General features: G+C 36.6%; 1 protein-coding gene across 1 annotated transcript in view; it reads left to right on the top strand.

The window, feature by feature from the left end:
- LOC127650385 (NACHT, LRR and PYD domains-containing protein 3-like) overlaps positions 1 to 14,427 on the top strand; it is a 215,281-nt gene that overhangs the window by 193,255 nt on the left and 7,599 nt on the right. The window contains exons 11-13 of the mRNA XM_052135783.1: positions 5,979 to 6,152; positions 9,561 to 9,734; positions 13,954 to 14,000. Of these exons, the coding sequence (XP_051991743.1) occupies positions 5,979 to 6,152; positions 9,561 to 9,734; positions 13,954 to 14,000 (395 nt within the window). The remainder of the gene's footprint in view (positions 1 to 5,978; positions 6,153 to 9,560; positions 9,735 to 13,953; positions 14,001 to 14,427) is intronic.

Here is a 14,427-nt window from a genome sequence, read left to right as displayed (position 1 = left end):
AAGGAAAAGCAAATCAGGATGTTCACTTCATATTTCCACTTCCTTTCAGAGAGCTCAATCTGATGAAGCACAAAAATATCAGTTTGATGGATCTTCTTCATCAGTTTTTCACAGATACAAAAGAAATGAGAGAATTGAAAACATTCCTTGATGACTACAAAGTCATTTTCATTTTTGATGGTCTGGATGAGTGTCGACTTCCTCTAGATTTCCAGAACAATGATATTTTGTGTGATGTGACAGAATCGGCCTCAGTGGATGTGCTGCTGACCAACCTCATCAAGGGGAATCTGCTTCCTTCTGCTCTGCTCTGGATCACCTCTCGACCAGCAGCAGCCAATCAGATTCCTCCTGAGTGTGTTGACCAGCTCACAGATGTACTGAGGCTTCAATGACCCTCAGAAGGACGAGTATTTCAGGAAGAGAATAAAAGATGAGCGTCTGGCCAACAGAATCATCACACACATGAAATCATCAAGAAGCCTGTACATCATGTGTCACATACCAGTCTTCTGTTGGATTTCAGCCACTGTTCTCCAGAGACTGTTGAGTGAAGCAGAGAGTGCAGAGATCCCCAAGACTCTCACTCAAATGTTCACACACTTCCTGATCTTTCAGAGCAAACTGAAGAGCCAGAAGTATGATGGGAAATATGAGGTGGATCTTCAGCAGGCTAGAGAGAGGATTCTGTCTCTGGGAAAACTGGCTTTTCAACAGCTGGAAAAAGGGAACCTGATCTTCTATGAGGAGGACCTGAGAGAGTGTGGCATTGATGTCAGAGAAGCGTCAGTGTACTCGGGAGTTTGTACCCAAATCTTCAGAGAGGAGTTTGGACTGCACCTGGGGAAGGTGTTCAGCTTTGTGCATCTGAGCATTCAGGAGTTTCTCGCTGCTCTGTATGCTTTTCTTTCCTTTTATCAACAGAAATCAGGTCTCTTCAATATGTTTAAGTCATCTATGAGTGATCTCCTGAAGAGTGAAGTGGACAAGGCCTTACAGAGTGAGAACGGACATCTGGACCTTTTCCTTCGATTCCTTCTGGGTCTCTCACTGAAGTCCAATCAGACAATCTTACAAGATCTACTGAGACAGACAGGAAGCAGCTCTGACAGCAAACAGGAAATAGTTAAGTACATTAAGATGAAGATCAGGGGGAATCCCTCTCCAGAGAAATCCATCAATCTGTTCCACTGTCTGAATGAACTCAATGATCATTCTCTAGTGCAGGAAGTACAAACATACGTGAACAGAAGAGATATCAATCGTCTCTCTGGAGTCCGTCTCTCTCCTGCTCAGTGGTCAGCTCTGGTGTTTGTGTTGCTGAACTCAGAAGAGGAGCTGGATCAGTTTAATCTGAGGAAATATGATCCATCACATGAATGTCTTCTGAGGCTGCTGCCGGTGATCAAAGCATCCAGAAAAGCTGAGTGAGTAATTTAGTGTTTTAAACTCACTTTATTGTAATTAAATAGCAGAGGTTAGATTTTAATGTATTTTGTTAGATTAAAAACAACCCCTTATTTCTTTTCATTTATTTATTTATGTAGGGACCATGCACAATTTTTAACATAAAATGTCCATTTCATGTATTGTACCGGATTTAGCCAAAGGCTATTTTTCATCCGTAGTCCCCCAAACGAGACAAAGCTAACAAAACATTACACAAACAATACCTATATTCACATACAATACAAACACACATACTGTCAAGGCCATAGAAAAACATTACTAAATCAAACAATTTAACTACAGCAATCTCAATGGTTACATAATTGGTTCAGTATTAAAAAGGATTTTAACTTCAATTTAAAAAGACCATGAGCTTTACACCCTTTTATGTCCTCTGGTAGGGCATTCCATTGATTAGTGGCTTTCACTGCGAAAGATGATAGTCCAAATGCGGAACGACGAAAGGGAACCAGACAATTACTCATAAGTGATAGTCTGGTAGATCTCACAGAGGTTTCACAGCGAAGATTAATAAAGTCACATAATACAGAAGGAGCCAGACCATTAAGGATTTTATGAACCATACACAAACTTGAATAAAGTCTAAAGTTGTCAAAGGTTAGAAAATTATGTTTCTCTATGATCCTACAAAAATGAAAATGGTTAGGTTTTTTATCTAAAAATTTTAATGTCTGTTTATATAGAGATTTTAAGGGTTTAATAACAGTTTCACCGCTTGACCCCAACATGTCAAACAGTAAGACATGTGAGAAAAGATTGTAGCATGCATAAAAGCCTTAGCTACATCAAAAGAAAGACACTGTCTAATTTGTCTAAAATTTGCCATATTATATTTAATATTCCTCACCATTTTCTTTACATGTTTTTTAAAACTGAGATTTGAGTCCAATATTATACCAAGGTAATTGAGCTCATTTACTATTTCTAACTTTTCACCGTTAATAAAAATATCAACATCAGGAGATTTAACATTTGTTTTAGAGAAAAAAATTCCCTTTGTTTTACTGATGTTTAAGCTAAGACATGACTGTTCCAGCCACTGTGTGATCCTTTCTGTAGCAGCTTTTAACTTCTCAGCCGCTAATTCTGCTGTTTTCGCATGTGTAAAAATAACAGTATACTATTTTATACTATTTTGATGTTTGTTTGTTTTCATGTGTTACTTTTTATAGTTTTACCTTCATTTTAAACAGACATTGTAGCCAAATAGATTCAAAATGTTTAATTCTAAGTAAAAACAACTCATTTACAATAACAAAAGCATGTTTTCTACAGTTTTCCACTAAATAAATACAAAACGATACTTTATTTACTTTATACTGATACTTTATCATTTTTATTTATGCTTCCACATACAATAATACACATCAGCCTCATAAATAAATCATTATTTACCTGCATATATTTTTACTAAAACATTTCTTTAATGAACATGATGTTCAAAAACCCAGTTAAATATGATATAATACTGAATTATTATTGGGGGACTCAGTCAAGTTTATTATTATAATACTGAATAATTATTACTAATATTTTAAGGATTTTAGTTGTTTTATACTTTATTAATTTATTTGTCATATTGTAGCTTCCTTTATTCCTGCAATGTTTATTTTACACAGTTTTTCTGTTTCTGTTTTGATAATCCTTTAATGGATTTGACTAAAAACAATGTTAAATTACGTTATACTGTAATATATAAAATTGCATTAAGATATGAATAATATAGCGATCAATATTTATTTAGATTGGTAATGAATTATTAGTTTAGACGGCTTTATGTCAAGTGTTTAACTTTGTTAATTTGGTGGTAAATATTGTGTTATCATCTGTAGGTAATGTTTTCATCTAAGTGTAATCAATAGATGTTTAACTTCATGCAGCGCTGTGTGATCAGATCCGATCAGAGTTTGACTTGAAGCAGTGCATGTCGGTTAGAAATGTTGTGTGACTTAAGATGGCGTCAGTGCCGCGTCACCGTGATGTATGCCATTAAAGAACCGCGAGAGCAATTCAAGAACAGCCGGCTGGCACAGCCAATGCAGCTTCTCCAGAGTGGTTGCAAGAGCTCTGATGATGTCACAACTTATTCATGTTTGGCCAGAATCACAGATGACAATGGTGACGTGTGTTTCATGGGATGCGACACATACTACTTTTACTACTTAAGCTATGTCAGTCTGAGAAAGAATTAAGAGTAGTATGATGGTTTGCAATTAACAAGGTGTTAATTATGAAATCTCCAGTTCCAATAAACACTCACTAATGAATGTTTTATAACAGCACATTATTTATCTCATATTATAATATGTTTATCATAGTAATATCATGTTTATTCCTAAAAACAATTCCAAATTACTAAAAATATGGACTCCTTTATTGGTATCAAAATAATTCGACCTTTTCAAATCAATATTTATATTTCAAACCTGAGTTCTGATTACCACTTCATCTGTAATAAAAGCAATCATCGTGGGATCTTCTGTGACTAATGTGGGTTCAGCATATGTCGTGAAGCAGAATGTGTCCGGCTTGATGGCTCCATTTTCATCTCTTCCCGCTACTACAATTGGTAAATCTTGCAGATTGATAAGGCAAGCTGCAGTTGAAGTTGAACGCACTCAATAAATATTCATTAGGTGTATCTCAATCAGCTCTCTTGTTCACTAATCAAAGCATTGTTCAGGGAGTCAACCATTTTTAGGGATGCCCCAATCGCACAATCATTCCAGTGCACTGAAACATTCTCTCCCTATAAATTCTCTAAATGCACCATAAAAACCAGAGAGTATAGTTGATCACTGTGTTCACTTACCAGAAATGTTGTCATGTCTTCTGAAATCTCTCATGTCATTATAGGATGAGCGCAATTATAAATACATGATGTCAAAGCCTTATTTTCTCTTTAAAAGATTGATGGAGTAAATTGACTTCTCAGCTTATTGCCAAGTGTTTTACACGGTTTCTGAAAAACAGGGCCACGTTGTGAAAGAGAAGAACCTATGTTTGCTGCCATTTAAAACAGCTAAACAATGTACTTTTTTTTGTTTGATGCGTATGATGCGTAAGACGTAGGATGATGTCACAGTGACATAATTTTTTTTGTTTACATTGTTTAAACAGTAAATTATCTAATTAGTGTCTGGATTAGGCTTTAAGAGGCCCTATTATACTTATTGGGTTACATTACCTTTCAATTAGTGCGTAATATAGCTGTTTGTGCATGTAAAAGGTCTGCAAAGTTACAAAGCACAAATTCAACGCCAAAGGGAGTTACTTTCTCCCACAGAAAACACTGTCCCTGAACTGCCTGAAAGACATGGTTTGCAGTCCAGCCATTACTTCTGTGAAATAGCTACATCACCATGAGGCACATTTGCCTAATTCCCACCTCAGGAGTGCGCTGCTCAGGCCTACCATCCATTTAAAAATGTTATCCCCTTGCATATTTCACTCTGTCACATGGACTTGGATGTATGTCACTGCTTATGTTGTGCGAGTGTCCAATACCTTTCGGAAGACATGCAATGGGTTTAACTGGAACAACCTACACCCTTGATTACTTGGAGCATGTTGAAGGCTGATGTCACTTTGTAGAATTATTTTGTGATTTTTGCTCCTGAGAAAAATATTTTTTCGGAGATTGATTTCAGAGGATTATGTATAAATCATGTATGTTTAATTTTCATTTATTAGAATGAATTGTTAGACAGGATTATTCAGGATTTGCACAAATTAAAATGTTAACATAATAATGAACACAGGCTATAACTGTGTGTTAAACAGTTTAAGCTAGCTACAAATATTATGCTGTTAATATATAACTTTACTAAACTGCTTAATTGACCTAACTTCACTTCCATCATAAATTAGAGTTGTTTTGGGGAAGTTCAAATATGTTTTCGAGACAAAAAATCTTAGATATCAGGATATTTTGCAGGAATTTGGACCCAAGTGCTGGGATGCTAAACAAAGAGCTTTTATGAAAAAAAAAACAAAATACAAACCAAAAACTCTCACTGTAAAATTAATAGAACCAATTTGAAACTAAGAAAATAAACAAGACACCAACTGGAGAAACAGACTAGGAATGACTGACTAACCAAACTCACAAAATGATCTAACAGACACAAGAAGGTAGAAGGCACAGCATGTAGAGGGAGAGCACATGAGGAACAGGTGATGACAAACAACACAACAAGGATCAGATTATGGAGGTGAGGCAAGGGGGAATGAGGAGTCGGAGTAAGGAGAGCACATGGCTGACACAAACAAAGACATGTGCTCAAAACAAATGCACACATGGACCAAAACAGACAGGACTCAGAACAATACAAGTTGGGCAGTCCAGACTGGGTCTTGGCGGTAGAAGAGCTTAAAAGAATTTGCAAATGACTATGAGCAATCAAACATAGTGGCCATATATTTTTTCTTTGTACCCAACAGCTGTGCTGAGAAGCCTTCACTAAATCTTATAGATTAACACACTGTTATCTTGTCGTTTCTCTCAGTCTGATGGGATGCAATCTGACAGAGCAAAGTTGTTCAGCACTGGCCTCAGTTCTCAGCTCAAACTCCTCAAGTCTTAGAGAGCTGGACCTGAGTAACAATGACCTGCAGGATTCAGGAGTGAAGCTTCTCTCTGATGCACTGAAGAGTCCTCACTGTACACTGGAAATACTGAGGTTTGTGTTTGCAGATTCATTAGTACATTGGAATATACAATATGAATATATTGCAGTTCATAGCTGTGGTTACTGTGTACCAGTGGTTGACCGATGTGGGGTTTTTAATGGCCGATATCGATATCCAGAGAACAAGGTGGCCAATAGACCGATACGAGGCCGACATATCACACTATTTATTATAGTAACAAACATAAAATTGCTAAAAATAATAATAATAAACTCTTATTTAACACTATATTTATTCAATTTCACACAAAACAAAAGATAATATTGTATTTAATATTTTAAATGGTAGATATCAGTTTCTTCAGATTTCTGTTTAGTCATCACATTTTAGTAATTTATTGATGAAAGTGACGAAATTGTTAATATATTAGGAAGAAGGAAAAACAGTTCATACAGTAGTCCAGCAACCATGAATGGCATGTCCACGTTAGCAATCACATTTACTCAAAAATACAGAATCAAACCAATTGTACAAATAGTGCATAGTAAATTAAAAATGTACTTAAAGCACACGTGAAGCACTTTTATCTTGGACTGCATCCGAAAATGTAGGCAGCTGACTTGCTACCTAATCAGTTCATGGCTTAACTGACCGCTTTTTGAATGAATTGACCGCTTTAGAAACTGATCTCCAAACAGTTTGAAAACTACCTTATTTTTATCGTTCCCAAGTATACAGCCTCCGGAGGTTATTTTCCTGGTTTCGGATGCAGCCTTGAAGTTGCACTCACATGCTCATGCAGATCCATCTCTTGACAGTTTAAACAGCCTGTATCGCCTACTTCATGATTTGTGAATGAGAGGAACTTTTGATCCTGATACTGAAGTTTTTGATTCTGGCTGATAGAATACGCGCTTCAGAGGAAGATATTAGATGAGTGATCGATGGGAAAAAAACTGGATTTTCTTGATGTTCGTGAATGACATCTGTTTAAATGAGATATGCACATATTTGCAGACAGTATATAATAGAAGTTTTATTGATATTTGCCTTTGATCATAAGAAAAGTTACAGGAAACTGTTGAGGACTGTTAGAATACATGCTTCAGAGGAAGATAATCTAACTGTATTAAGCGAGGGATGAGTTTCCCGAGGCAGAGTCTCTCTCAGCCGGGAGCAGTTTCGATCTCTCCCCCTTAGATCGGGACATTCGCGCAACTCCTAGAAGAGGCACCGACCACACAGAGAAATGCTAGTTTCTGAGTTTATAGTTATTAACATGATCTGCTTCTGTATTATTTTTTCTTTAATAAAGAAATAACACATTACATTTGACTGCATTTAAGATTTAATGCCGGGATGTTTCCTTTAAAGAGCTCTGCCTCCACTTATTCCACAACGGTACATGCTTCTGAATTAGGGCTGGACGATTAATTGAAAAGTAATTCAGAACCTCTAACCGACGTAATTTTCCAATGTCGGTTATTTCGGTTTTTTAATCCGGTTACTAATTTCCCCTTAAAAACATACTACCGCATGTGGTCAAATGACTCCGCCCCGTCCAGTCAGCGGCATGGAGGCGAACTCAAACACAGAGTCAACTTAGCAACAGGAGTGGGTTGTACCAAAGAAAAACTGGCTCAAAAATATAGAGAGACTGACAAGCGTCCAGTAACAAGTGCCTCCACAAAGCAAGCAATATAAAAGCAATATGAAAAGGATACAAGACCGAAAGAAATAACTGATGCCATTAGTTTCTACATCGCGAAGGAGATGGCTCCCATAGCTACAGTGAAGTGCAGTGGGTTTAAACACCTCGTTAAAACTTCGACAGAAGATACACTGTGATCCATCACGACCATATTTTTCCCAAACTGCGCTGCTTCAGATCCTGTCTGAAACCTGAAAAGGTAAACATGCTAGTGTTTCTTAGTAAGAACCTAGAGTAAAAACATGCATATAGAGTGACAGTACATGATCACTGGCAGGAAGATCACATGCAACAGCGATCTTGAGTCAGATTCAAACCTATAACGCTATGAGCACACAGCCTGCTAATCCATTAGAGGTGTCCTGTCCAAGCCCTGCTCTTGCTCTTAATCAGCGGAGGTCTTTTTACATTTTTGCACATGGCATTATTTAAAATATTTGTTTACAGGAGATGCAAGTTATTTTCTACTTTTCACATGACAATATTTTAAATAATTAATTTTCTTTGCAAAAAAAGCAAGTTATTTATTTTCTACTTTTTAGGAATCTTGCTTTTTACACAAACTGAAATGTGACTTTTTTTCATTAGACGTTTTCATTTCAACCAATGTGTGCTTTGATTTCAATTATTCGAAATATTCAATAAATATCCATAGTTTCAAATATTTTAAAATCACAAAGATAAGAAATGCCTTTAATAGTTGAGCATATTTACAGTACAAACTTTGTCAGTGAACTATGAGGGCAAAAATCGTTGATTAATCGTAATCGAGGCAAAATGTTCAATCGAGATTTTGATTTTAGGTCATATCGTCCATTCTGAATGTACTTTTTTTTTTTTAATGATTCCCTAATACTTTGGGAAATACATCAAATAAACTGAAAGTTTAAACTCACCTGCTTTATTTGCTTGAATAAATCCAGTGTCTGTCTTTCATGTGCTTTGTTAAGTTTGATGTGCTCCCTCCTTTCATCAGAAAATTGCGAAAGCAGCGTTTACAAATAGGGTTTGTGCTGATCTGTGATGTTTCCCTTTTCATCAGCCTCAAATTTCCTGGCTTTTTCCACTTTTCATTTCGACATGATTCAGTTGAGACTCTGCAGTAGCAGCAGCTGCTAATTTGCTTGCCGCAATCTTTTGCTTGTTGTCAGCATTCAAAAGTTCCCGCCTCTGCATGGGTACCGGGTAGACCCGGTACCCTCAGAAATTCTGGTATCGTAAATACATTTTTTTTTACCGACTTGGTACCAGGGTTGTATTTTTGACAACACTATCCCAGAGAACTACTGAAAAAGTTTCATAATTCATGCAAAACTAATCAATAACTAATGCAGGACAAATGACTAGCACCACATTAACATTTGAACTGCTACTGTAAACGAATACACAACGTTGTTTACATTATCAATATGTAATAGCATAGCAGACTTATGATTTGGGAAAGCTGTCAATAATTCGCTTATGCTGTCTCCTAGAGAACTATTTATCAACTGAATAATTTTAAAGAAATTGATTTTCCAGTCGCAAACTTAATCTTCCCCAGGAGGTCTCTCATCCAGGTACTGACCAGGCTCAACCTTGCTTAGCTTCAGTGGCAACCAGTCTTGAGCTACAGGTTAATATGGCTGCTGGTAAATGCTGATGTTTGTTTGTAGGTTATCTGACTGTTGATGTGTGTTTGTAGATTATTTGACTGGTTATATGCAAGTTTTTAGATTATCTGATTGTTATGTATGTGTGTTTGTAGATTATCTGGCTGTATGGTGACAGAGAAAGGCTGTTGTTCTGTGGCATCAGCTCTGAGATCAAATCTCTCACGCCTGAAAGAGCTGGATCTGAGCTACAATCACCCAGGAGAATCAGGAGTCAGGCTGCTCTCTGAAAGACTCAACGATCCAAACTGCACACTGGACAAACTTAAGTATGATGAGCTGTAAAACCCTGTTTATACCCATGTTAACACCTTAAAATGGTCAGTGAATTCACTGAAACAGCACCTGTATTTATTCCTTTTAAAAAATGTCAATCCTTAACAAATACGCACAGAAGACATATATTTTTAGTGTTTCATTAGAATGAGGACATTTTTGTAATCATTACATTTTATATAGAATATGATTTTTTACTCATTTTAGGAAAACAATTCAAAAGAACAATTTTTAACCCTTTCACACTTACTGGTGCATATTTATGATGGTTTATGACTGGCACCCTTAGAGTAGCGTCACACATTTGTGTTTCTGCAGCAGTCAGTGATGTCAGATTCAAATCGGTTTTCATGCCAACACTAAACTGCACTGCCCAAGTGCCTGTAATTCATATTCACACAAACTGATACTCATACAGTCTTTTCAAGCACATGGTATGATTATTTTATGACATAGACATCCAAATGGTCACAGAATTACTACTATAAAAGTTTACAGCTCGTATACAAACAGTCAACACAAAATTGGGATCACTGATCCTCGCAGCCATGTCTGTTTACATTAGGTGATCATTCTGTTGTCAATCACAAGTAACTCAAACAGCAACTCAATAGTCTTTTCAAGCACACAGTACGCTCATTGAAACAGACAGCCAAATTGTAATACATAAGTAATTCATCATTGTCGAAATGAATTGTCGCATAACATCACGATAACGGACAACAGCTCACCTATATGCAGTTAACACATCAGGGAAATGCAATCATACCAGTCCAGCCATCTTTGTTTACATTAGGTGAAAATGTGTTTGTCACACACACACACACACACACACACACACACATGTTGTGTTTCCATGTTTTATGGGGACTTTCCATAGACATAATGGTTTTTATACTGTACAAACTTTATATTCTATCCCCTAAACCTAACCCTCACAGAAACATTTGGGATATTTACATTTTTTTTAAATATTATGTACGTTTGAATTACAAGGACACTAGAGATGTCCTCATAAACCACATTTATAGCATAATACCTTCATAACTACTAGTGTATATCCTAATAAAACAACCAAACACACACACACACACACACACACACACACACACACACACACACACACACACACACACACACACAGTGTACAGTCAGACCGTATTGATGATTTCTGACTATTTTTATAGCTATGTATAAAAGAGGAAGTAAAACAAATACAGTACAGTAGACAAAACCCATTTGTTTATATGCTTAGTATATACAGTATTTTTAATATATTTTTATCTATAAATGTTTTAATATGACAAATCAAGAATTCAGTATATTACTCGTCTACACTGTGAAGTGTCACGTGACCTCATTCTAACAGATTTTGCATTCTTTTGATATTTTGCTGTGGACATAACTCACTCTGGGGGGCATTCAAGGGAATTCAGAACCTACTCATGAAAAGGGAAAAACAAAATTATTCATGGTTTTGATTTAGAAAAAACACTTGAATGTGTGATATTGCTGCCTGAAGGTGTTTTTTTGAAGCAAAAGTACCTATGAGTTAAAAGATACTGAGATTTTTACAAAACCCAGGTTCCAATCGGCTGCAAAGGAAAAATGTGTCACAATCAAAGGAGTCAGTTTGTGGAACAGTCTTGATTGTAAAATTAAAACTTCAAAGTCAATTTTTGTGTTTAAGAAGTATGTTAAATTATCAATGTTGCAGAAATATCAATAGCTGTTAGCTAAATGTGGTGATGACAGTAGCTGTTTATAAAATAGACTGTACATTATAAATATGTGACACAATTCAGTATTGATCTGATTCATCACAACTGACATTTTGAAATATCGATGCACTATTGTTTTATAATAATAGATGATATATATTTTCTGTATAACCAAGTTACGTTACACTAATGAATGTGTCTTTTTGCATTATCTTGAACATTGTCTAGCATTGATTTCATGTGTTATTGTAGTTTAGCTAAAATGACACAGATCAATCCTTATGGCACAATATGTCACATGCTTTGCAGTTATGTAAGTTTACCTGTCCAATAAGAAAAACACCAATTCAGGGTCAGTTTTGATCCCCAAAACCAAACGAAGGTCCATCCAGGAATCAAATGCCCTGCCGATTTTCACTCTAGTTTTCACTCGACCACGATCACGTTCCCGCTTAGCTAGACGGGATTCAGTAGATCAATGTTTTTTGGCTTACTCAGAGTTTGTGTTGAGTCGGTGTTGTGCTGGGATGTTTGCTGGATTCATCTCTAAGATAATGTTGTCTAGTGTTGCAGTTTGTTGTCACTGTTGAATAGTGGAAGAGAAGCACTGAGGCTCTCGGGAGCGCACATAAACGCCACATATTTGTGATTTTCCCGGCTAAGCTGACCCGCTCCTTCACATGAAAATCAGTCTACAGGCTTTAATAGGCAAACTAGGAAGTCTGTGAAGGGCTCATTTTATAAGTTGTGTTACAAGCCGTTCACACATTGGCAAAAAAGGTGCTGCTTGCTTGATATAACCAAAATATTGTTGAAATGGTTTTGCAGTATTTGGTTGGGTAAGACTTTCCCTTTTTATTGGATGGGGAACACAGTGGACAGTGACAGTGATTCAGGAAAAGGTCTTTTAGTCTCTTAATTCAGTTTTCTTGCCTTGACAGTAAAAAATCAATTCTATATCAAAACTGCTATTCAAATAAAAGTGAAATGTTCAAATCTTACAGATCATAACAGAAGCAGCATCACTGGTAAATGATGCAAGAGTGTCTGCAGGTCTGCATTTCTCTGCTGTAATGATGTTGAAGATGGTTTCTGTAATAGTTGCAGCATCTCCAGTAGGGATGTAACGGTTTAACAGTTTCACGATATACCCCAGTTTAATAATAGATGATTTTCACACCATAGACATTCTTATTCACAGTATTGCATGAATATAAAATCTGTTTAAATATAAAATCTGAACTTTTATAAAATGAAATGTTACTGATGAGCTTATTTTCATTTTATATGATTTATTATTTGCTCAAGACTACAATATGTTTAATACTAATAATATGTTTTATTTGTAAAGTACTAAATAGGGTTTATAAAGTGCATTAGCATACAGGAAATGAACAGTGATACTGTAGCACATTTGCTTGTGTTGTGCTCTGTCACTGTATTAAGCTCATTTAAAAAGTGTTACAAATAAACACAATAGCACACAAATATGTTTAAAATGATGTACACTCACATTAGATGATGACTCCAGTCAGATACTGACCTCAATAAAAGCTGTTTAATTGTACATTGAGCTGGTCGCCCTCATGGATGCTGCCATGTTGACCGCACATAACAAACTGTCTTGCAGTTGATCAGTTACTACCACTAATAATATCAATAATGATCACAGATAAACGGTGTGACATCAAGCACCAAGAGCGAGCACACAACGGTCTCATCAGCCGCCAGAGAGATTACGAGTCGCAGCAGTCCATCTTACAGACATTTTTGTGTGCGCAGCAGCAGTTAACAGGGGCGGTGCAGGATTTTTCACAGGGGGTCGGGCAGTGATCAGTCTGTGGTGTCAGTATAAAGTCCAAAACCACTGGTACTATTGGGACGAATAAGAGCCAGATAAAAACTTACTGCTGCACTTTTAAAAGCGGCGCTAACACTGATCTGGAGCCGTTTCATAACCCAGGATTAAAAGTGTTGCTAATCACCTTTCAGAGTTACAAGTGTGAAACGTTACTTTACTGGAGGTTAAAGCGGGTTAAAAGACAATAACCCAGGGTTAAGTGCAGTGTGAAAGCACTTGAGTTTATTGTTGGTGGGATGTTGTGTGTGTGTATTGCAGGGTGTCAAACTCAGTTCCTGGACCCCTCACACCCCTCATGTGTTGTAAGACTGTCAGTGGATTGAAATATTGAATCACGATTAATCACATATTTGTTTTGTTGTTAGTGTTAACACATTCAGTTCCAGGAAAACTAAATAACAGTCCTGTGTGTCATTATTAGAGTCTTTTCTGAAAGTTTCAACTAGTTGATCAAAAATGAGGCTATAAAACCATCAAACTTTGACATGCCAATAAAGCTCATAAATATAAATTAATAAAGAGAGAGAGAGAGACATTCTCTGTGTGTTATTTCAGATAAAATCACTTTGAAGTAAGTTTCAGGTGAGCTGAATGTGATGTCATCATTTGTGTGTGTTTGTGTTTTTATAGTGTGGATCATGGAGGAGAGTTCAGGATTACAGCAGGACCACACAAATGTAGGTCTACACACACACACACACTCACACACTACACACACACACACACTTATGCTTACACATCACACGGGACATTCCATAGCACATAATGGTTTCTATACTGTACAAACTTTATATTCTATCCCTAAACCTAACCCTACCCCTAAACCTAACCCTCACAGAAAACTTTCTGCACTTTTACATTTTCAAAAACATAATTTAGTATGATTTATAAGCTGTTTTCCTCATGGGGACCCACAAAATGTCCCCACAGGTCAAACATTTCAGGTTTTACTATCCTTATCATCACACTACACACACACACTCACACACACACACACACACACACACACACACACACACACACACACACACACACACACACACACACACACACACACACACACACACACACACACACTGGTTTAGTGATTGTTGTGTTTTAAGT

The sequence above is a fragment of the Xyrauchen texanus genome, chromosome 10 (genome assembly GCF_025860055.1).
Source record: "Xyrauchen texanus isolate HMW12.3.18 chromosome 10, RBS_HiC_50CHRs, whole genome shotgun sequence".
In the NCBI taxonomy this organism is placed as follows: Eukaryota; Metazoa; Chordata; class Actinopteri; order Cypriniformes; family Catostomidae; genus Xyrauchen; species Xyrauchen texanus.
Note: the sequence above shows the minus strand (reverse complement) of the source record. Positions and strands in the feature narration are given on the sequence as shown.